The sequence below is a fragment of the Jaculus jaculus genome, chromosome 6 (genome assembly GCF_020740685.1).
Source record: "Jaculus jaculus isolate mJacJac1 chromosome 6, mJacJac1.mat.Y.cur, whole genome shotgun sequence".
NCBI lineage: Eukaryota > Metazoa > Chordata > Mammalia > Rodentia > Dipodidae > Jaculus > Jaculus jaculus.
This window is the reverse complement of record NC_059107.1, coordinates 129,441,547-129,466,624: the sequence shown is the minus strand read 5'-3', so window position 1 is coordinate 129,466,624 and position 25,078 is coordinate 129,441,547. Positions and strand designations below refer to the sequence as shown.

Sequence of the window (25,078 nt, the reverse complement as noted above, 5' to 3'; positions counted from 1 at the left end):
ATACCTCTAATTAGGTTGTGTTCTATTGTAAGTATTATATTGCTCTATTGTTAAACAGTCAACATCATCATATGCTGTTTTATACAAGTAAACATTAAATAGATTTTAAACTGCTATATCATGCAAATGTATAAAAAAACAGGGAAAAATTACTCAGTTTTTTGCAAATCCTTTCATTGATTTTAATAAATGGAAAAAAATTGGAGAGCCAGGATAAATGCTGCACTTGAAAAGTAATTACTTTTCTCTCACTCACATGATGCATTCCAGTAGGCTACTACTGGAATTCACTCTAGAGGCTTACCTTTAGAGTCCATATATCATAAACACGTGTGTCTCTACTTCTTTTACCATTTGTTTTACTTTTACTTCTACTTCTCACACCATGTGGCTCTACTTCTTTTTAATTCATTTTAAATTCTATCTAAAAGCACTAATCATCTTAGATTGTCATTTTGCATGTTACCCTTCCCACAACAACAACAGCAAAAGCACAGTACACTTCCAAAAATGATTTGTGAGAATTCTCTTTGACCTCACCTCATCTATATTCTCATTTTACAGCATAGATTGTTTCCTCTTACTCTGGTCAGGATCAGGTACTACTAAAACAGCTCCTGTTGTGTTTTGCATGGTTAAGAGTTTTGGCTGCTCTGTGGTTGACACAAGAAATCACAAGAGAAGAAAAATCCAAAGGGACTCAACCTTTCTCACTTTAGATCTTTGGAATATGCTGAAGTTTGACTTTACTCTGTGGTTTTCTGTAAAAAAATAAATACACTTAGCTTTTACAGCCTTGAAGTCTAGGTTGGAGCCTCTATTAACTATGCATATAGTCAACATGAGATTGACACTTTTTTCTTTTTTTTAATTTTTATTTATTTATTTATTTGAGAGTGACAGACACAGAAAGAAAGACAGATAGAGGGAGAGAGAGAAAATGGGCGCGCCAGGGCTTCCAGCCTCTGCAAACGAACTCCAGATGCGTGCGCCCCCTTGTGCATCTGGCTAACGTGGGACATGGGGAACTGAGCCTTGAACCGGGGTCCATAGGCTTCATAGGCGAGCGTTCAACCGCTAAGCCATCTCTCCAGCCCAACACTTTTTTAAATTAATTTTGTACTCAGTGTATACAGTCATGTTGGTACCATTGTTAGCCTCCTCCCTGTCCTCCCCCCTCCACAGGGCCCCCCTCATTGGGGTATATGGGTCATGCATTGTGGGGTTAGCTATCAGTTATGGGTAGGAGGCAATGTCTCTGTGTTTCATGACCAAACACGTTGCTCTGACATTCTTTTCGCCCCCTCTTATGCAAATTTCCCTGAGCTATGTTGGGTCCGTTTTAGGTCTGTTTCAGTGATGAGTTCTTGGGAGCCTCTGTGCCTCTGGATGTCTGGTTTGGTAGGAGTTGAGTGATCTCTGTGTCTATCTCCTTCACCATTGTGCTGATACCAGGTTCACCAAGAAAGCAGCACTCTTGCTTATATCCTCAATTACTCTTAGTTTGACACTTTTTTTTTTTTTTTTTTAATCAACTCTCTGCCGTTAAAGCATGGGTCCATCTTCTGGGAGGGAATGATGAGGATGAAACAAGGTGCTTTACATTCAAGAAAAAGCAAGTGAATTTACAGCTACTAGATGCAGAAAAAGTCAACAAAGGAGTAGATAAGCATGAATAGGCATTAGATAAACCTGTTAGCTCTCAAAGTATAAGGGAAAATATTGTCAAATAAACTGAATAAGATAGTCATTAAAATACTATATTAAAAAAATTAAATGGTATCCCCCAAATAATGTACATAACTGTAAATATTTCTATAAACTTTAGATTGCACATTAATACAACTGGAAAAATTTCATGATGAAACTTGAAAATATTAAATGTTCAATTATTTGTTTAATCACATTTTGTTATAGTTGAATTCAGTTTATATTACAATCATAGATACTGTGTCAAAAGAATAGACATGTTTCTAAAGTGTATTCTTAGGGCTGGAGAGATGGCTTGGCATTTAAAGTGCTTGCTAGCATAGCCAAAGGACACAGATTCGATTCCATAATAACCACATAAAGTCAGATGCACATGGTGGTACATGCTTTTGGAATTCATTTACAGTGGCTAGAGACCCTGGTATATCCATTATCTATGATTTGGAGAGATGGGTCAGAGGTCAAAGGCACTTGCTTATAAACTGTATTATTCTATGAATTAATTTCAACTCAGACATCAAAGATATATGACATATGAGGTCTTGGGCACATTATCATATTTTACTTGATATTTATTTTCTAATATAAAAGGTGACAATAATAGCAAGTTACCATGTTTTCTTAATAAGAATATATTAAGAATGTATGACACTAGGATTGGGGAAATGGCTTAGCAGTTAAGGCATTTGCCTGCAAAGCCTAAGCATCCTGGTTTGATTACCCAGGACACATGTAAGCCAAATGCACAAGGGAGTGCACGTGTATGGAGTTCCTTTGCAGGGCTGGAAGCCCAGGTGGACCCATTCGCTCTTCTTCTGTCTCTCTCTCAAATAAATTATTTAAATATTTTTTAAAGTATGGCAATAATGTTTGAGTAATTGTAAGCATTTAAGCATATTTCATGATAAGCATTATTATCATGAAAAATACAAATAGAAATATTTCTAAAAGTATATGTTTCAGTTCATTTTTCTTGTAGAGAATGATCACTAGAGGAGTTTGAACACTATGTGCCATGCTGTGAAATGTTTTTATAAGTTGTTCAGGGCATTACACACTTTATACAAACTATGAACATGAATTGATAGCTCCTGCAGGTTTCAATTTGCATTCTATCTACAAATTTATTGAAGCATTTTTATGCATCAAGAGTGATGAAGGAATGTTATAATTTTCTGGAAAACATATACCTCAAAATCCTATTAATAACTAAAAAATTGCCACACATAACTTTACTGTACTACTTAAAGAACATTTTTGTTTAAATTTAGTCTCTTTTCTCATACAAGTTCCTCTAAGCAAAGGTTCACTTAATTTTTGAAAAGGAAATTAAATAATGTAATTTAATTATTGAACTGTAAACACCCTCGCCTTTAAGTAACTCTAAAAAATGCATTATATAAGAGGTCAAATAAGAAGTGCCAAATAAACAATACTTTCTCAAATAACAGTATGTTCAATATTTGCTACCAGAGAACACTTGTTGAGAGAAAGTATTTCCCCTGACATGAATAGTTAGTGGGAAGTGTTACATTAGCCTTGATCTTAAATGTTTTAGCAAAATATAGTCCTTCCATCAAAAATTTGCAGTAAGAAATAGGTAGGCCTCTAATTGTAGTCCAAACATGGTTGCAGGATTCAGAGAAATCCAAGATATGACAGGTGGTTATGGTTTTTCCTGGGGAAAATCTGGCATGTGTTCAAAGTTACTGAATGCCAAAAGCTCAAGCTAAATGTGTTTGGAAAATGGCAAGTGGCTAAGTGTGGCTGTAGCATAGAAAATTAAGGTTGATTATCTGACAAATTTATTGTATCAAGTGAACAATGCAGAAGGCGTGCAATCGGTTTTAAAGACTAAGAAATGAGAAGAACTCAGAGTCAGGAGTAACTTGGCTGGGATTGAATGTCAAGACAGTATATGTAGTGGAGATTCCTGGTACAGTTACCTAATTGTAGAGGGAGGGACTAGGAAGGCAAAAGGGTGAGAGTTACAAAGGAAAAGGGTTATTATTTAGTAGCTGTGAAAGCTTAAACAACTCTCACCATTTGTACTGGTGAAAGGCAAGTGTTGTATTCCTTAATTATTAACCATTGTCAAACTTACTGTTAAATGTCATTGTGTCACAGAAGAGAAATTCCCAGTGTCACTCTCCTATTCCTAGCTAGAGATTTGTAATATCTGAACAGCTGAGATTTCATATATGATTCCTATTACAGTATGTGCATTCAACATTGCAACAGTAATTTAAAGACACATTACATTACACTGTGTTTTTAAACAAAGGTATGTGCCTTTAAGCAAATAGACAAAAATGTATTACCAGTGCAAAATACACCATAAAACTGCTTGTTCTCATTCCCCATTTACCTGAAATAAATAATTCTACAGAAAGAGCTTTAAGAAACTTACAAATGTAAAAAAGGTCATTTTAAAAATATGAACAGGGGCTGGAGAGATGGCTTAGCAGTCAAGGTGCTTGCTTACAAAGCCAAAGGGCCTTGGTGCAATTCTTCAGAACCCACGTAAGCCAGATGCACATGGGACACATGCATCTGGAGTTCATTTACATGGCTGGAGGCCCTGGGGTGCCCATTTTATTTCTCTTTCTCTCTACCTGCCTATTTCTGTACCTCTCTCTCAAATAAATAAATATAAAATATTTAAGAAATAAAATAAGAATAAAGAATAAGCAACCAAAACTAATATTTTATTACTTTATAAAGAATAATCCAAAAATTACATGATTACTTTCAGTGCTAGAAAAGATGAAGGGAAAGTGTCAGTAACTATTACAGAAGCTAAACATAGATCACCAATGGTACATTCAAAAAGAAATATTGTGAAAAATACCAATGGGTTATGGCTATAGAAATATCATTAATTAGCCTATGTCAGTGTGACAAGAGCAACTAATGAAAAAGTTTGCAGTATTTAATAAATAGTTATTCAATCTATAAAATTTTGTAATTTCAGCAGGGCATGGTGGTGCACGCCTTTAAACCCAGTACTCAGGAGGCAGAGGTAGGAGGATCACCGTGAGTTCGAGGCCACCCTGAGACTACATAGTGAATTCCAGGTCAGCCTGGGCTAGAGTGAGACCCTACCTCAAAAAAAAAAAAAAGTAATTTCAATAAAATGACATAAATTTAGCTACAATGATAATCACTTGAAAGAAGACAACTTTGATGTTAAAATAATAAAAAACCTAGTTTTTTCCAATTTGTATATGCATTATTTGCTTATTTCGCTTTTAATTTTTATATTATTTTAAGCATATTGTTCCTTTTATAGAAAGCATGTACTATGAGTTAAAGTTATACTGTTTTCTCAAGCTAATATCAAATGTAAGTTGGAACATCCAAACTATAGATGAGTTAACAAGTTGTAAGAAATTTAAATAAAGATAGCAATGAATGATGACTTTTCTCAGAGAAATGACTACTTGCTCCAGTTCCATTTTTCTGCCCTGAAAAAAATGTTGAAGATATGTGCAAACAGACTGGGGTCAGGAAAATGGGAACGCTACTACTCTGTGAAGATAAAGAAGTTATCAAGAGATTCTTAGACCACATATAATAATCAGATGGAAGCAAGATCTCATTCTTCCTCTTTCCCCACTCATTGTAGTTCTGCAAATATTTACAATGTTTGACACACCCAGCTCCTAGCTAGGTTATGAGGGAAGAAACATCTTCATAAACTTCTCATAGTCTCCCATTAACATGAGGCCTGAATATTGATCCTTTCCATTCATGAGAATCCTGTGAACTTCTACTACAAACGTGAAATAGATTCATTTTTAAAGTAGGGAGGTTGAGATAGTTCATACAGGTAAGCAATGCTCTCCTGTTAAACTTATGAACTACATATACTCAATTGCATGAGCATGACATGTGGCCCACATTGTCTTGGGTTCAGTGCATTTACTCACATGCAGCTCTATATCAACAATGTCCTTTCAGTGTTGGTGATTTTACCTATGCACATATGCAGCTGATATGTTGTCTTGCCACCTAGCCAATTGTGATTTGCATTATTTTTTATATATAGACCTTATTCCGCCAACTAAATGGTTTGCTATTTAAAGTCCAGAAATTAATCTTAGGTACTTTAGTATCTACCAACTTCTAACACAATATTTTATTTGACTGTCAGATCAGTAGCTATAGTATAAATAAATTGTCACACCCAAATTATTCTTGATGACTATTGTGTGAAAGGGTTATTATTTTAAAATTATTTAAAAGTATTGTGTAGAGGGTTATTATTTTAAAAGAACAATATACAATTCTTTCTAAAATAACTAACTGCATACAAACTGTTTTTCAATTGCATATGAGCCTTGAGAATATAATTCTGCTCCAAAGTAAGCAAAAACTTTATACATCCAAAAATGTAAGAAAGTTGTTAAACAATCACATATAATTAAAAATGAAATTATTCCAAAAAACATAGTTTTCAGTACTTTTTAATCCTAGTTTCTTTAGGAAGAAAGATTCTTTAGAGAAAAAAAAAAACACTTTTGTTTTCTGTTCATGCACTAAATTCATTTCTCTAGGATGTATGATATTTTTCCACATAGGGGAAACATATTCAACTTCCTGGAGCTCTAGGTGACTCCATGACAAATTAGATCTAGCACATTCAAACCCAACATCAATATAGCTTTGGTGCTAATACTATTGTGGCTATTATTTTATTTCCTTTTTAATTTCAATTACTTTATTTTTAATTAATGAATAAAATTGCATACATTTATCATAAAAAATACTTTAAGATGTGTTCATTGTGGACTTGCAAAATCAAAGAAATTAACATGTATTTATTCCCATGCTTTTAATTTTATTCTTTGAATAATCTTTTAGAAAAAGGACCTTTAACTATAGTCATCATACTTTATAAAAATCTCTTTATGGGCTGGAGAGATGGCTTAGTGGTTAAGCACTTGCCTGTGAAGCCTAAACACCCCGGTTAGATGTTTGATTCCCCAGAACCCACGTTAGCCAGATGCACAAGGGGAGTTCATTTGCAGTGGCTGCAGAACCTGGCGCACCCATTCCCACCCCCCTCTCTCCCTCTTTCTTTCTCTGTCTGTCATTTTCAAATAAATAAATAAAAATACCCCCCAAAATTTCTTTAAATCATTATTCCTGTCTAGCTAACATTTCGTATCCTTTGATAAACAATTTTCCAACCCTCGGTCCCACACTAGCTACTAATAACCACCATTCTACCTTCTGCTTCTACAAGTGGAACGTTTTTAAACACCTTGTATAATTGAAATTGTTACACTTGTCTTTGTTTTCTGATTTGTATCATATAGCATCATTTCCACCATGACCATCCATGTTGTTGCAAATAACAGGAGTCTCTTCCTTTTCAAAGCTGAATAGCACATTATTATGAATAGATAAATGGATAGATATATTAACTTTTCATTATCCATTCGTCTACTGATAGCACTTAGGTCGAATCCATTGCTTAGGTAGTATGAACAATGTTTTAATGAATATGGAAATGCAGGCATCTCTTTAATATGTGGATTTCTTTTATCATGGATACACGTCTAGTAGTGGAATTATTGGATCATGTACTAATTTTTAACTTATTGATAAATCTCTGTATTGTTCTCCATACTGGCAGTACTAACTCATATTCCCACCAGCCCTGTTCTAGGTTTTGCCTTCTTCCATATCCTCTCTAATAAGTATTTTTATTTTATGAATACTGCCTATTCTAAAAGGTGTTAGTTAATATATCTTAGAATTTTTAGTCTGTATTGCTTTGGTGATTAAAGATGTTAAATATTTTCACATATGCCTATTTCTCATTTGTATGTCTTTATTTGAGAAATAGCTATCAAGCTATAGATTTTGCATATCTTGAATTTTTTCTTGCTGTGATTTTCTTATAGATCTAGAATAAGCCCTTACTAATTAAGTTATTTGAAAATTGATTGATTTTTTTTTCCCACGGACTTGTTTTCACATTATTGATTGTGGCTCCACTGTGGAGAAGTTGTTTAGACTGAGGTCATCCCATTTTGTCTAATTTGCTTTTGTTACCTATGCTTTTAGGTTCTTTGTAAGAACTCATCAAGACCAATGTTTTGGTGCTTATCCTCTTTGTGGCTCTGAAGAAAGGACTTAGAACATTTTCTCAGTTGCCTTTATACTATTTAATATTATATAAGGACAGCTCAGACCTAAGGTCCCAGATAAACCTATGTAGAAATCTTGCTTACTTCACAGCAAGTAAGTCATGCTCTGTTAAATCAAAGGACAAAATATCTTGTTTTCCATTTTGAAGTGTTCGAACATCATTAAGTTTCCTTTCAGTCTTCTTATGTATAATGAGAATTTTCAAAACTGAGCTAATAGTTTTGCTTACCAAATATAACAAATTAATGTTCACGTTATGAACATTGACAAAGGTAAAAATCACTGTAGGTAAGTATATTATTTAAGACAATGTGAACAACGTATGACCATATACATGTGTAGTAGACGAGTAAGTTGGCAAGAAAATCCTCATAGTTTCCCAAATACATTTCACTTCACTTGGCTGACTTTGCAAGTACAGTAAATGCAGGCAGACTCCCGGAGAGGAAATAAAGTAAACCCTTCCCTTCCCGTGGCCTATACTGCTTCTTAAACCTCACCACTTGGCTGAAAAAGATGAAATCTATCACTCAGCAGGCACCGCTTGCACAAATGAAAGATAAATTTTTCTACTAGATGGAACACATCACCTAGACTCATAAAATATTAATGATGAAAGCTCTGGGAATTAGATATATCCCTGACCATAGGTTTCTCTTGACAGTGAAGACAGTCAGTTTAACTGACTTTTTTTTTTTTTTTCCTTGCCTCTTAGATTCACATCAGGAATGATATGAAGGGAGAAGAATACATGATTTAAGATTCAGATGAGCATAGATTTTTGGAAAAGGTAATCTTTCTGCTTTTCATTTTCTCTCATGTTTTGTGTTCTTTCTCGGCCATCAATTCTAAGTGATAGAGAGTGGAGGCCCTGATGCTTGAAGCTGTTCGTGTGCTCGGAAAGGAAATTGCCTGGGAAGATACAGGAAATACACCTTCCTTCCTGGTTAGTTTAACAGATAGCAATAAGTGGTATTCATGCAAAGAGTGCAATTCATTATGTCTTAAATATTGCATAATTAGGTACCTAACGAATATACATTTTTTGAATTTCTGATTTTTAAAGATAGCATACAAAAAGTCATTCTAGTATTTTCATTTTTAAAATTTTTATATTATTTATAGTTGTTTGAGTATGGTTTCTCTTTAGCCTAGGCTGACCTGGAATTCACTTGGAGTGTCAAAGTGGCCTTGAACTCAGGGGGTTCCTCCTACCGCTGCTTCCCAAGTGCTAGGAAGGAAGGTGTATTTCCTGTTTCTTCCCAGGCAATTTCCTTTCCGAGCACACGAATAGCTTCAAGCATCAGGGCCTCCACTCTCTCTGTGTGGATTTAAATCTATGTTAATAGTAATGAGTGATTTCACCTTAAGTTATCTAAATGTTGTTAGCTTCACACTCTTCTATAATGATTGAAAATTTATAATGCTTTTACTTAATAGATATTTGGAATATATGGTCATATAACATTACTATGAAAATTTTACACTGGATTTTCAAAAAAAAATATACAGAAACAAAATTTCTACTCCTACAAACTAAATATTGGGGATTGGTAAAATGGCTCAGTAGTTGAAAACTTTCTGAATAAGCTAGACTACTGGAGTTGATGCACCAAACCCACATAATGTTAGACTCCAGTAGCTCCATGTCTCTGATCCCAACGGCATGCCTACAGCAATGGAAGGTAAATTAAGAAGAAAGCTCACAGGCCACCCTATGTCAAACAAGGTAGAAGGCAAGGAACAATATCTCAAGGTTTTCTCCTAACCTCCCCACATGTGTGTAACACACATAAATACATTAAATGAAAAAATGATGAATTTTATAATTCTTTTATTATGGGAACCATATTTAGTTGTATATTTATGAATATATATTTTAATCATATATATATATATATATATATATATATATATATATATATATATATATATATAGTAATGTACATATCTAATAGATGTGCTTTTGTCTTTACCCATTGAATATATCATACCATCATCATATTGTGGAATGTTTTCTGCAGAGAAATCTATTGCTATTCTCATGATGTTCTTTGCATAAGTAAGTTAACATTATTTTTTGCTCCTTTTAAAATTCTATGACATTTAACTATATGATTCTAATGTCCCTTGGACAGAACCTATATGAAATAAGCTCAATCAGAGTTCTCTGAAGTACCTGATTTTGCACTGCCATATTTCTCCCTATACTTTTTAATATTTTTGGATATCATTTTGTTACATAGGATCTCTGTACCTTCCATCCTATTTCCTCATACACTGAAAATACAAATCTGTTTTCTCAATTATGCCATATAAATTTTATAAGTTTTACTTACCCTTTGTTTTTTCCCAAAGCCTGAGTTAAGTCAAAATATTACTAATTCACTATTCAATTCAACAATTCATTCATTTCACGTGCTTTCATGACTCTAGTTGTATATATAATTGAATTTGTGCAATTTTTCACCTGTAAATTTCCTTTGAGTTTTATATATCAACCCTTATTGAATTCTCATTCATATCACAAATTATTTTCCCAAATGAATAGAATTGTCTGTATACTCTTGTATTTTAGTATACACACTTAAAATGATATTTTAACTCTTTTTCAGCCATTTCATGAATATTTTTTTGTGTTCTGTTACTGCGGAATAATTGTGCTCCCTTTGGGGGTGCCATATTTCTTAAATATTTTGTTAGTGTGTGTTTTCTTTCATGATAATTGCTGTATCTAACACTCACCTTTTCCACTGTTTGGAAGTTTTATCCACTTCAGTGTGGTTTGGTTGTGGATGGATGGTATATTGCCATATAGTGTGGCAGGGCTCAGTTGTGGGATCTTTGTGCACTTTTCAAGTTTCTGCAATTATATATTATACATTTATAAATAATATAAATATAAATAAGTGTTATTACCCCCTGCTTTCTTTTCAGTTAGTTCCTTATTGGCATGTGGAAACATTGCTGATTGTTTTGCTCTGATCTTGTATCCTGCAACTTCCAAAAATTGTTTGCTATTTCTGTAGATATTTTAATGACTTTTTTAGGATTTTCCTATAAAAAATGACAATGGACTAAACTTCAAGTGTTTGCATTGAGGTTTTCAGGGGGACTGGGCTGCTATTTGACTGTTTTTTCAGACAAGTACACGGCATGCTCTTTTGTGTCAGATTTATCTCCGTACAAGTGTTGTTTCAGCTACTCACATGGATGTGGTAAATTGACATCAGGGTCTGAAGAATGGAAATACACTATGACTGATGCCCCCATGATGGGCATCACTATCACATTATGTCTAGTCCTGAGATCATCATCAATGCAATATAACAGTTTAGGACAGTAAAGGCTGTAGCAACACAAGCCTAGTCTGTGGAGGTAGAGCTGTATTAGTAAACAGCCCACGTGGCCTCGGTCACCTTCCTGTGAGGCTTCTTGTATCATTGCAACCCACAGGGATATTGCAATTTCTCTGCCACACTTACTCTGTCATTTCAGAATACTCTGTTTAGCCATCTTTCTAATATAACTCAAATACAATAAAATATCTGAACAAAAATATTCAAGTAATTTTTAAAATTGTTGGAAATACATTTTTATGGGATTTTGAAACATATGCAATAAAATTAACTTATTATTTTCAATAAATTCTTAATATTTAGTATATATACTTATGTATATAATTTGCAAACATTTTCAAACTACATAATATATTGTCTAGAATAAAATAAGCATAAAATTGTATCAAACATATTTTTTCTTTTTATAGATACTAACATTTATATTTATATGCATACAATTTTTGTGTACATATGTGTTGCCATGCCACACCCATTTGTGAATTTAAGAAAATACCTTGAGGTGTTCTTTGCCTTTCAGAAATATAGGAGAAGTAGATTCTTCTTCAGGTAATCAAAAAGTGAACTGTAACAAAAAATTCTAAATTTGGGAAATAGAAAAGTGATACAAAACTATTGCTAAAAGTACTAGAAACAAAACATACCAAATAAAAATGAGATTAGTAATGATAATTGAACAAAAGTTTGCTATTTGAAAATATGAGCATAATCATCAAAAGTTTAACTGGACTAAGTAAACAAAGAAAGTACAAATAAAATCAGAGAGAAAAGCAAATACATCACCAGTGATACTGTAGCTATGCACAGTGTCATTACAGACTACTATGTCAACACACTGGAAAATTTAGGAGAAGAAATTTAATAAACCAGGAAGAAATAGTAAAACAAGACACCAACACAATGTTGTATAGTTTATGTCCCAAATTAGAATTATTAAAAAACACCAGAGGAGCCAAATGCTTCACTATTGAATTGTGCCCAAGATAAAAAATTTATACTGTTTATTCTCAAACTATTATAAAAATTGAAAGGAAGTAAATTCTTCAGAATTCACTCTGTGTGATAAGCATACCAAAGTCATAGGAAGTATAACAATAAATTGCCAGAATAAGTATAGATTGGTGCAAAGATTCTCAACAAAATGAACCCATAAATACATAAAGATTATTAAAAACTATAATCAAGTGAAACATACCCAGGTATTTAAGGGTATTTCAATGTAAGACATGCAATAAATATGATACACACTAGCAAAATAAAAGACAAAATGTATAGAATCATCTCAATACATGCAGAAAAAAACAATAAAATATAACAATCTGCTTGATCATGAAAGGCTGAATAAATCAAATATAGAATAAATGTTTGACTACACAAGTAATATTATCATTAATCACATAACAAACCAAACCTCACACTGAGCAAGTAAATTTGTTTGTTTGTTTGTTTATAAGCTAGGTTCATGATGAAGGCATTCATTTATAGTCTATTATTCAACACAGTAGTGGATTTTCTACTACTGTGCCGAATTATAGACTAGTAGCCAAATCAACAAGGTAGTGAAAGTTCCAAGAGGAGCAGTAGGACAGCAGATAATCAAGCTGCCCGTTTTCAGATGCCATTTTTTTTTATAGGCAAATCCGAAAGAAGTCATTAAAATGTCTCCAGAAATAGTGACCAATTTTTGGAAGCTGCAGAATACAACATCAAAGCTAAACAATCAGCAATATTTCCACATGTCAATAAGGAACTAATTGAAAAGAAGGCAGGGACCAACAATATTTATTTATAATATATAATGAATTTCCATGCCAAGGAACAAATTTAATATCAGACATGAATGATCTCAACTATGAAAATTTTAAAATGCTGATGAAGAATTTGTAAAGGGAGAAAAATTGGAAACATTCTCTGTTAATGGATTGGCAAAATCTGTATTACAAAGGTGTCTGCACAATCTGAGTAACATATATTGAACATGATACTCATCAAAATATCAATGATTGTCTTCACAGATCTAAAATTATAATCCTAAAATTTTGGTGGAGCCATAACAGATCTTCAATAGCCAAAACAGTCTTGAACAATGAGGGAAAAGGTGAAAACATCACCACATGTGACTGCAAAACATGCTTAAAATACTTCAAAGTCATAGTGATAAAAATGCCAGGGTGCTACATAAGAAAAGACCTTACTGATAAACTATACCAGAGAATATAGAATAAATACACTGAGCAGTAATGTATCTTGTCTGCCTGTCTGTAAGTCAAGTGATAAGCTTCACAACCCGTGAGTCCTACTCTGACCCATAGCCACATGCTTGCCTCGACTTCCATCCAATGGGAGAATCTTCAGATCCTTTAAATATTAACTCCTTTCTATATGACACTAATGATGGTTGTAGGCTATAGACTATTTCTTCTCAGGTGTAACAAGTAATGCTAATTATTTCATGATGAAAAATGAATTCATTTGAAATGAGAGTCACAAAGTGATTACAATGTTTTTAGAATGTGAGTTGGTATCTGTGGAAGCTATAGAAGTAAAGAACAGTGGAGAAACATGGAAATGTAAAAGGATGTTGTTGACCATTCCAGCTGACCACAGTGCATTGTACCTAGAAGTGAGACATTCAGATGTAGAGGTCAAAAGAACTGAAGCAATCTGTACTTGAAAACATAAGTTTCACAAATCACTTTCTTCTAAAGGAATTAATATTTCCATACATTCTAGAGAACAGCACTATTTGTCCTCTGCAGAGGTGCTAAATAGCCCAGGCTAGCACTGAAGTTTTAAAAATGGAAATATCATCTTGCTTTTTATAGAGAAAGAGTAATGCTGAGTAGTAGTATCTTTATTCCTTGTACTTTCTTTGATAAATGAAAATGATCATGGCTTTGGAGACACGTAAGCTTTAGAGAACACATTTCCTATGTTGCAATACAATGTCAGTTTTCTTGTGAATACTCTTGTTAACATAGGCTGTCAGGCATTCAATAGGAAACTGTGCTCCAGGCAATGAATTTATAATGTTGTAGCAAGAACAATCTCTTGAATGTTGTAAGGCCTTATAGATGATGGAAAAATCAATAACATGGATTAATTTGTAACAAACTAGCCTAAGTACATTTTAGTTGGAGTGAAATTCAGTTATATGGACTAAAGTTACTTTCTTAGAGCAAATAACTCAGTATAAATGGAATGTTTTAAAATATAAGTTATTGATTAGTATAAAGTCAATGAAGATAAATAATTTATGTATATATGTATATATATATGTGTGTATATATATATGTGTGTGTGTGTGTGTATTGTATAATAAAATATAATTCAAAACTTATGCTGAGTATTTTTAATGTATATTTTAACTCTACAAGGAAATGTTCTATGATAAGTATTGCAAGTTATGTTACATTTATTCTATACCTTATATCAATTTATAAAATGTAATAAGTATAATAATAGTAAAATTATATAAGATTAGTAAGTTATCTGTAGTATTTTGCATGTTTTTAACCAATAACCAATGATGAGCCAGTTAGCTGTGGTAGTAATGTTGGACTTTTCCTTTTCAGGGTCTCAACCATTTCTGTACAAGGCAGACTATGACAACTTTCTTCAGGTGAGATTGGATGTCACACATGGTGGTATTTTGAGGGGATATATATTTTTTTAATATATTATATGATTATGTTATGCATTATATAATATATATTCCGGGGGTGGAGAGATGGCTTTGCGGCTAAGGCACTTGCCTGTGAAGCCTAAGGACCCAGGTTCAATTCCTCAGTACCCACATAATTCCCATGCACAGGGTGATACATGCATCTGAAGTTATTTTGTAGTGGCTTAAGACTCTGCAGCACCCATTCTCTATCTTCCTCTTTCTCTCTCTCTCTTTCAAATAAATAAATAAAATTAAAATATTTTTAATTACTACTCTTTTTTAAATAAAGTATTCTATAAGTGATTTAAGTAGCTACGCTTTGCCAAGTTTGAGGAATATACTTATAAGTTTTGTTTCTGTTTCTTTGAGGTAGGGTCTCACTCTATCCCAGACTGACATGGACCTCACTCTGAAGTCCCAGGCTAGCCTCAAACTCATAGAGATTTTCCTATTTCTGTCTCCCACATGCTGGGATTAAATGTGTGTGCCACCATACTCAGCAATTAATTAGTTTTATGGTAGTAATTCTTTATATCAAAAATAGTTCAGAGTATATCTAAGATAGCTTCTGAGTAGAACTTTTACTTAACTTGTACATGAATGACCATTTAAAAATAAAGTAATAGAATAAAAATAAATTATTGTAGAGCAAAAACAAAGTACATTAATATCACACTGTACATTGCTACTAACTTTCTGTGTTTCCCAGAGTGGACATGTTGATGCCTAAGTATACACACACACACACACACACACACACACACACACACACACATTCACAATATCTTTTTTCTAAAACCCTGAGTATAGTAGTCTGTTAATTTTGATGATGCTCCAAATTTTTGTAATAATCTTGTGGATATTTTTGCTTTTTCTTTTTGTAATTTCAACTTTTAGAAATTATTAATATTATATCAGTGAGATTCAGAGTTTACTACTTTTTCCTACCTTTTCGTTTGTGTGTGTATGTGTGTGATGTGTGTTCATGCATAGTAAGCAAGTGCACATGAAGGTTAAAGGTCAAAGCTGGATGTATTCATCAATTGATTCCCACCTTATTTTTTTGAGGTAGTATCTTTCACTAAATCTGGAACTTATCAATTCACTAGCAAGTAATCCTCATACCATTGAGCTTAAAAATACACAGTGGGGCTGGAGAGATGGCTTAGCGGTTAAGCGCTTGCCTGTGAAGCCTAAGGATCCCGGTTCGAGGCTCGGTTCCCCAGGTCCCACGTTAGCCAGATGCACAAGGGGGCGCACGCGTCTGGAGTTCGTTTGCAGAGGCTGGAAGCCCTGGCGCGCCCATTCTCTCTCTCTCCCTCTATCTGTCTTTCTCTCTGTGTCTGTTGCTCTCAAATAAATAAATAAATAAAAATTAAAAAAAAAATACACAGTGATTAGCTTTTATGTGGGTACTGTGGATCCAAACTCAGGTCCTTATGTTTGCATAGCAGGCACCTTGCCACCTAATCCAGTTCTCCAGACCCTTTGCATTGCTTCTCTTCATTCTATCTACCACCTTCTTTAATGGATGGATACATCTTATTTAGAATTTTTTTTTATTGTAGAAATCCAGTATCTCAGTCTTATTTTGTCTGATAGTTTGAGCATTTTTTTTGCATACCCATGGAGACTGTGACTTTAAATTTTATTATGTTATTATGTTGTTTTCGAAAATCAACCATCTATTGAAGTGTAAGCCTAGGCATGCACTTCACTTGTCCTGGGCTGCTTGGACTACTTTTCTTATTCTATGTGCTCAACAAGGCATCTTTGTTTCTGGTCCTGGCTTATTTCACATATATTATCATCTCCATGTGCCTCTATGCTACTACAAACGGTAGCATTTTAACTAGTGTTGTCTTGAATTTGGAGGATGGGTGTTTTTCAGACATTTTGGAATTCCTCAGTCATGATCCTCTTTAATATGGCCTCTCCTACTTCCATTGTCTCTTAGTATTTCATATCATTTTGTTGTTTATTAATTGATATATACCTACTGCACTAATTTGTGAATTATTTTCAACTTTTTATACTTTTGATTATTTTTCTAAGTTAATTTGGTTTTGAACACAAACTAATCCTCTCCTTGTCCTAATGTTCAAAGTAAGTCTCAAATTCATTTGTGGTCATTTTTTCCAACTGCGCATGACTCTGACTTTCCATGTATGGACTATTGTCTCTGAGATATCCGTGAGTTAAGATTTGACATGTAACTATTACAGGTTTGAGGTAAGACTTGATGTGTAACTATTGTAGGTTTTGCTTCTCAGATTCCCACATTTGGGTTTTCAAAAACTCAGGCAAAATCATAATAAACACTTTTAATTTTGACCAAATAATTGACATGAATTTATTCAGACCTCAGCACTGAAATAGTAGTAACTTGGTTTGATTAATCCTTAAGGTGGTCTTTTGATTTTTTTTTTTCTCTAGGTAGCACTAGGTACACAACTATATTATGATTTAGAAACTTTTATGTTTTAAATCAGGGGTTTTTTTTTTTATTTTAAAGGAGGGAGGTGAAGACTAACTTTTATACTTCCACTATGGCTGGGTGATAAGGCTTATTTCCTTTACTATTTTTCTTGTGAAAAACTTTAATTAAAAGTTTAGATATTCTCCCCCCATGTGCTGGTATCTGGTTCATCAGGAAGGAGACCAACACAGAGAAAAATCAACTCCTACCAAATCAGAGAGCCAGAGACCCAGAGGCCCCCAACACCTCATCACTGAAGCAGACCAAAAATGAACCGAACATGGCTCAGGGAAATTTTGCGGAACAGGGGGCAGAAAAAATGTCAGAGCCACATGTTGGGTCATGATATGCAGAGACATTTATGGTACCAATAACTGTGGGCTAACTCCACAATGCATGACCCATATACCTCAACAAGGAGGGGCCAATGGGGAGGGGGCAGGTCACGGATGAGCCTAATAATGGTACCAAACTGCCTGTATTTGCTGAATAGAAAACTAATAATAATAATAAAAAAAAGGTAAGAGCCAAAAAGAAAAAAAAAAAAAGTTTAAATATTCTAACGTTTGGCAGAAAATCTCATGTTAAAACCTGGCTTTGGAAATTAATTCTCAAGGGAACTACATTATGTTTATTTTAGTTAATTCTGATTCCTCCTTTGACTGATCTATCTATCTGTCTATCTATCTATCTATCTATATGGTGTTCAAATATAAATGTTTGTGAAATGCATATAGATGTTTTCATTTTTCCATTTATTTTCTAATAGGAGGTTTGTTTTGATATCAATATCATATATATAGGTAGAAAAAAAATAATAGATTTTGGTGTATAAAGTAACTAAGATTTGATGAATCACAGCTTGCAGATAAGTCAAAACACCAATATTATTCTTTTTTAATTTAAATTCAATCAGGAACCTCTGCTAAAACTTTGTTTATGAATAGTTCAAATTCCTAATTATTACTTTCCTTAATTCTGGCATGATTCTGTGACTTCTTTCCTTCCCTAAATCTGGGTCATTAGTACTTCCACTGTTGTATTATATTTTATTTATTAGAGAGAGAGAGAGAGGCAGACAGAGAAAGAGAATTGGCATGCCAGGGCCTCTATCAACTGCGAATAAACTCCAGACCCAAGTGTACCTTATGCACCTGGCTTTGTGTGTATCCTTTGGCTGTGCAGGAAAATACCTTAACCATGAAGACATCTCTCCAGCACAGTAGTTCCATCTTAAGAAATTATTAAACTTTGTTAACAGAAAATTGGTATAATGTTTGCTTGAGTCACTCTTTGAAGATAAATTTTAAAAAAATGTAATTTACATTCCTCTTGTAGTCTGTTATTATCCTATATAGTATTAATATATAGTATTAATTGCATTGTTTTAGAGATCTTTGTGAAATTCTTTAATTCAAACTAGTTAACTAAATGAACAAAATACATGATGCCTATATTAGTTTTTAGAGACAGAGAAAGAGGCCATCTATTGTCATCTCCTGATATATACATTCAAAAATTTTGTGTTGACATATTTGTAAACTGGCCAGTTCCAACTAGTTTAAATCACCACAATTCAATTTTAGAAAATAGTATGTTCATGATCCTATACTTTAACATAAATTAATTAAATTGCTTAAGAGAAAGAACATTTTTACATTAAAATGCTACATATCCCATTTTTCCTTTTGTTTTCTTTTAAAATTTGCATGGAAAAACATCACAACATAAACATTTAACTCATAAACATTGAATACATGAATACTGAATTCATTTACATAAGCTTTTTTAAAAATTTTTTTCCAAATATCTACTAGCAATTTGAATCTGATAGTTGCAAAGTATTTTTAGTGAATATGGGTAATTTTTCTTTTCATGTATTGAAAAATATAGATCTTTGATTATAATTCCAACTTCCTGCACTCCTATTATTCCAACTATCCAAGTTTCCATCAGAGGTAATAATGAGACTATCAAGAAGAAATTAATTTAAATAAAGTGGGATTAGTAGTTTACATGAGATATCTAAGTGAAATTTGGAGCATTGTACATAATGTTAACCTACTGAAATTTAGTTTTTCATAAACCTTTTAATTGGCATCTTTACTATTTTTAATTAATTATATAAAATGTTAATATCACTTGAGTTAAATATATATATATATGTATGTATATATTATCATATATGCTGGCATATATGATAGAATCCCTCATTATAATCAAGCAATTCTAAACACAGTAAGAATATGCATCAAACACATACATTCATCAGCTATTTCCAAAGTGTGTATATTGAGCACATTTCTCCTTTATAGAAAACAAATGCTGTTTCAGGTAAAATAAGATGGCTTTTCTCAGATTATTAAAATAAAAAATTAGAGGTCAGATAAGTAAACATTTTAACAACTTTAAGTGCTGCATGCACTGGTAAGATTTTTTTTCTTATTGATGTTATTTCCTTTTGTAAAAGTATAGAAAGTGAGTAGAATATCTAATTAATCTCCCTTTACCTCAAATATGATCATTCCCAAAAGAAAATCTAAAAGACTTTACAGTCCTAATTCTTCTTGCTGTATATCAGATGTTGCACAGATACATAGACATGATGTGAGTTACTGGTGTCATCGTAAAATGTGAAGCAATTTAGAGAGGAAAGATACTAGAACATAACAGTCTTTCTCCTATATGTATGTGAGGTCCATCCAATAATTCAAGTGTGAGAGCAAAATGTGACTATTTCTTTTAAGAATATAACTAAAAAATTAAAGTAATCCAAGTATTTTCCTGACATTCATCATTTTCTACCAGTTCTATGCACCACGTCAGTCTGATTAACCTAGATTATACCATAGGAAGATTCTTCATAAAATGACATTGCATGAATATTGTTGATGTTATAATTCAATACTCATTTAGCTCTTCCTAAGTAGTATACTGCTTTGTTATTGATATGTAGATTCATATTAACAATTTTTAAAATCTCCTTCTCTCCTCTTCCCTTCTATATACTATTGAAAACATTCTTTACCTATCATTAATTAAAATGTAGAAATAATTTGATTAAATATAACTCAAATAAATAAGTAACCCCTCTATAAGTTCACCAAGAGGAGAGAAAGAACAAGAGAAAATGAAGAGCAATGCCTGCTGGTATGCATGCAGAGTGTTTTGTGAACCTGATTGCATAGTAACCATTTTCCCATCTCCATCACTCTCTATGACTGAGAAATTTAGTTGTTATCATTAAATGAATGTTTCTGTGCTGTCTATCAAAATATAGTTGCAATCTATTTAAAATCTAGACTTTATATCCTATAATCACTATACTTTAACACCTATTTTTAATGTTAAAGAGCACTATACATGTTCATCAATAAATACAGAGGCAACTCTGAGCAAGAGTCTAATTACTATGAGTTATCCTTCAAGGTTTCTTATTAAAAATAAGAAAATGTCATCATTAATATTATACAAAACCATATTAAAATTGACAAGTGATTCCCTGTTCACTGAAAAGGGAATCTGAAGAAAATAATAATTCTAACACTCTAAGAAATATCTAACTAGTTTCTGCACTCTACTTTTCTTTTGTGATACACACTCCTAGTAGCTGTTAAGAAAGGAAATTTTGATTTCAAGAAGCTGAAGGGAAAGGATGGATTCTGACATAATAAACTGATTTGACTCTGCTGACTTTTACCACAGCAGACCTAGGCTAAAACAATGTGCTTGTACCTAAATAGGCTACATTAAAAAATCCTAAACTAACCATTGTGTCTGAAACCTTTCCATGCTGGCTATTCTCCAGTAATAATAACTCAATCCTCAAGTGAGTGGTACACAGACTTTAATTTTCTTTCCCAACATTCAGTCTAAGGATCTGAAGAGTTGAATGTGGGTCCTTAGGCTTCACAGGCAAGTGCCTTAACTGTTAAACCATCTCTCTAGTCCAATAAATATACTTTTAAAGAAGTACTAAATGAATTTGAAAACAAAAAATACCTCTTTGCATAATTCATAGCAGTACTTACTTTAGGACTTGCCTGTTCATTGCAGAGTGGTGGGAAGGTTGTAACTACAGATCAAGGACAGTTTGCGCCTTGCTCAAGTTTGTTGCATGACAGCAGTCATCCCAGCCTTGGGAATGTATGTATAGCATAGGAAGCCTGGGAAAGATCCCTATTGTTGAGGCCTACTCCCTATAGAACTGAGGAAGGTGTTGGGGATAGGGATAGGCCAAGTACTTTGAATTGGAAACAATGCCACAAGGGACTCTGGCCACCATTCATGAGTACAACTCTGAACAGCATTGCCTTGTGGCTGGCTACAAAAGTTAGTAGTACATGGAGACCACACAGGTTTGCCTAATCAAGCAAGGAATGGGCAGGAACACTATCAACAACTGTGAAACACCACAAACATTAAAATGTAACATGATAGAGGAAATTTGTCTGATTCTTCTGATGGCCTGAAGTTGTCAATTTCTTTCATAACTTACTTGGGAGAACAAGGGACTCCCAAAGGTCCCGCCCGAGTGGGAGAACCGAGGTTTTTGTTACATGGGTCTGAACGAGAGCTGAACTATTTAAGGTGAAGACTCAGAGCAGAATGCTCATGTTCTGCCATGTTGAACTAATACACTTAAGGACTATAAAGTTGAAAAGATATCATTATTAGTCTACCTTGGGCATCACATATTTTGGGTTAACCTTGCCTAATGGTTGTAACTGGGGCCAACAAACAAGCAGTGCTGTGGATTTCAGAGATGTATCTTAGTGTTGAACTGAATTAACTGTAATGACACTACTTATTAATTATTGGCAGAGCCATGCCCAAGCCAGAGTCATATGATTGCTATGCCAACACTTTGTACCTGATAATGTGCTACTATTAGCTGATTTTGAGCAACTCACTAGTTTTTGTAAGCTTCATAGACATAATTGTCTACCTTGCAGTATCATGATGAATACAGGAATTTTTATGTGAAAATGCATAAAATAATAGAATTGAACAGAGAAAAAAAAAGGCTCTGTATTTTCTGATGTGATAGATATGCTTTAAATTTGTGCTTTAAATTTAAATAGTGCACTCTAAAAAGGCTAGAAAACTGTTTTAAAATCTATCCAGTCATTTTAATTCATCGATTTTAATACAATCAAATAGAATTATGCCATACTATTGAATTAAAAGAAGTTGGAAGCTATGTGAGCACAGCATCTTTTAATTCTATGGCTTATTGTGCAAAGATGCAAAAACAACCTATACAAATTGTGTTTTTGTTAAGAAAGCGTACTGTACTTTTATTACCTATAGTCACAACTTAGATTTAATAATCATTCAACAGTTGTTTATTAACAGTCCAGTGGTTGCCATATAGCTCCACTTGGAAGTCTTTAAAAAAATTATGGAATGCTTCACAAGTGTGTGTGTCATCCTTGCACAGGGCCTATGCTTACCTTTTCTGTGTCATTCCAGTTTTAGCATCTGTCCTGCTGAAGTGAGCACTGAAAATCTTTTAATGCTAATTCCTTTTACTTCTAAACTAGAAATGTGAATTAAATGGGAGCACTATATCTAGGTAAAATCAGGTCAAGGAACTAATCTAATTTACATTTCTGCATCTACCACATGCTAGTTACTTTAGTTCATTTAATTAAAAAAAAAAATAACCTTTCTAACCTTCTCTGTCCGGTAGCATTATCCAACTTTAAAGTTAGGAAACCAACCGGATATGGTCCTACTAGTAAGTAGAAAAATCAAGGTATACATTGACATCTACCAGGTTTGTATTTTCTCTCTCTAAAGCAAACACTGAATAAGATGGCATTTAGTTGAATCTTTAAATCTTTAAACATAAATAGGAGCTAACTTGAGCAGTCAAAAATGAGGTAACTATAGAAAGATAAAACAATGAAGTGAATGAATTCTTCAAGAGAGGTATCCCTCGTAGAACCTAATTATGATTCCTGAAATGAAGTCCCTATATACAAGACTAGAAATGTAGGGAGGTGTCAACTTGTAACACAACTACTTGAAATAATGAAAGCAACAATGAAAATGTCATTAAAACGTTTCCTATGGGTGAATAGAAGTAGAATAAATCAAATCTTTATTTATATACTGCTAATAACATGAAGGATGAACTGACAGATATGCAGTTTTGGCACACCAACTAAAAAACTCTGGTGCAATGATAATGGCAAGAATGGCCTAGTATCAAGAAAAATATTCATGAATGACATATGTTTTTTTTTTAATCAATCTTCTGTCAGTCGTATTGCACCGAATTATTCCAGAACTAAATTTGTAATTTTTAGAAACCTTGACAGAGTGACTCTTTAAACAAAGTAGTTGCTATATTTATGTTATTTTGGAAATCCAAGTTTGTGTGTTTAGTTAGATAACATTTGTGGAAGCTTTTCTGTGTATGAATTCCACTCCTAAGAAATTTACTTTAGGGAAAGTAGAGAGTGTGAAAAAAAAAAGAAAAAGAAAAATTGTCAAAGACATTTATGTGATAGAATTGACTGTTGTAGAGTTGGTGGTCTGTAGAAGTAGGTGCCTGTCAAATATTTTCTGAATGACAGTAGCAACTTAGTCTATTTGTTTATCAAGGGCCTACCTCCAAAATACTAGTCCATCATGAGAATGGCTGCAACAATTTTACTTTGGAAAATGAGAATTAGATATCCTATATAATGTCATGTCTTTAACTCCATGACTAGTAATATGATGACATAAATAAGTTCACTTTAGCCTGCCATTTTCATTGTTATTTGACTGCATCATCTCTCAGACAGATGCAAGTGATATTTCTTGTGCAGTCTAACTTGTTATGTTGTAATTTCCCTTGGGTAGAAGTAATATTAATTGTTCCTCCTAATTGTTGCACTGCTACATAGTGATTCATCAGAGTATGAAGTGAGGTTTAATTATATTAGAAAAGACTCTCCAGTAAGAGACTTTATGTATCTGCAGAGAATATTATATTCATACTGTTTTCTAAGAATACCAGACATAATAATTAATGAAGAAAGAATATAATAAGGAAATGTATATACCAAAGCCAAATTCTTCAAATCAGAAAACAAATTCATGTAAATAAAAATAACTCCACAATTGTAGTTCACTTTTTATATTAAATTTTTCCTGGTACAAAAGCAAGCAAATATATACTATTGCAATGCTTTACATCTCAGAATCTCTTGGGTATATATGGAACATTTTCACATCAGATTACAAAGGCAAGATGAATGACTTAAAAATGATTATATCATAATACAGAGACTACATAAAAGTTTTTCATCTAGAACTAAATATATACGAAACAACTGATGTCCAAATTGAACTTTATGATGTTTTGAGTTTTCAAAATTCCTTGTAGAGATAGATGTACAAAACTATAAATTACTATTCAAAATTAATTTTTGTTCAATATATTCCTTTGCATTTACTAACTTATTAGGTCATGATTATTTTAATGATCCTCAATAACAAATATACTATACTTATTTTATTCATTTTCATAGCCATACAATTTGTTTACAAGGTATATACTTGCATGTAAAATCATTGTTGTGTTACTAATGGATGACTAGGACTCTACTTGGAATGATTTGCCCATGTCTCTGTATATTTAAATTTTGTTCCATTCTAAATTTCAAGAAGGATGATTGTGCTTAGACTAAAGTGTGAGCTCTG

At 33.1% G+C, this 25,078-nt stretch overlaps 1 protein-coding gene and 1 non-coding gene across 7 annotated transcripts in view; one reads left to right on the top strand and one right to left on the bottom strand.

The window, feature by feature from the left end:
- Positions 1 to 25,078, top strand: part of Mgat4c (MGAT4 family member C) — a 678,495-nt gene that overhangs the window by 619,956 nt on the left and 33,461 nt on the right. For 5 of the 6 annotated variants that reach the window (XM_045151469.1, XM_045151470.1, XM_045151467.1 and 2 more), the window contains 2 exons: positions 8,588 to 8,662; positions 14,807 to 14,853. Coding sequence is in view for 1 of the 6 variants with exons in the window: in XM_045151466.1 (XP_045007401.1) it covers positions 14,807 to 14,853 (47 nt within the window). In the remaining 5 variants the exon portion in view is untranslated. The remainder of the gene's footprint in view (positions 1 to 8,587; positions 8,663 to 14,806; positions 14,854 to 25,078) is intronic. The other variant, XM_045151466.1, reaches the window with a different exon arrangement.
- Positions 22,776 to 22,882, bottom strand: LOC123461863. Its single transcript, XR_006637926.1, has one exon. It is a non-coding gene; the product is annotated as a U6 spliceosomal RNA (small nuclear RNA).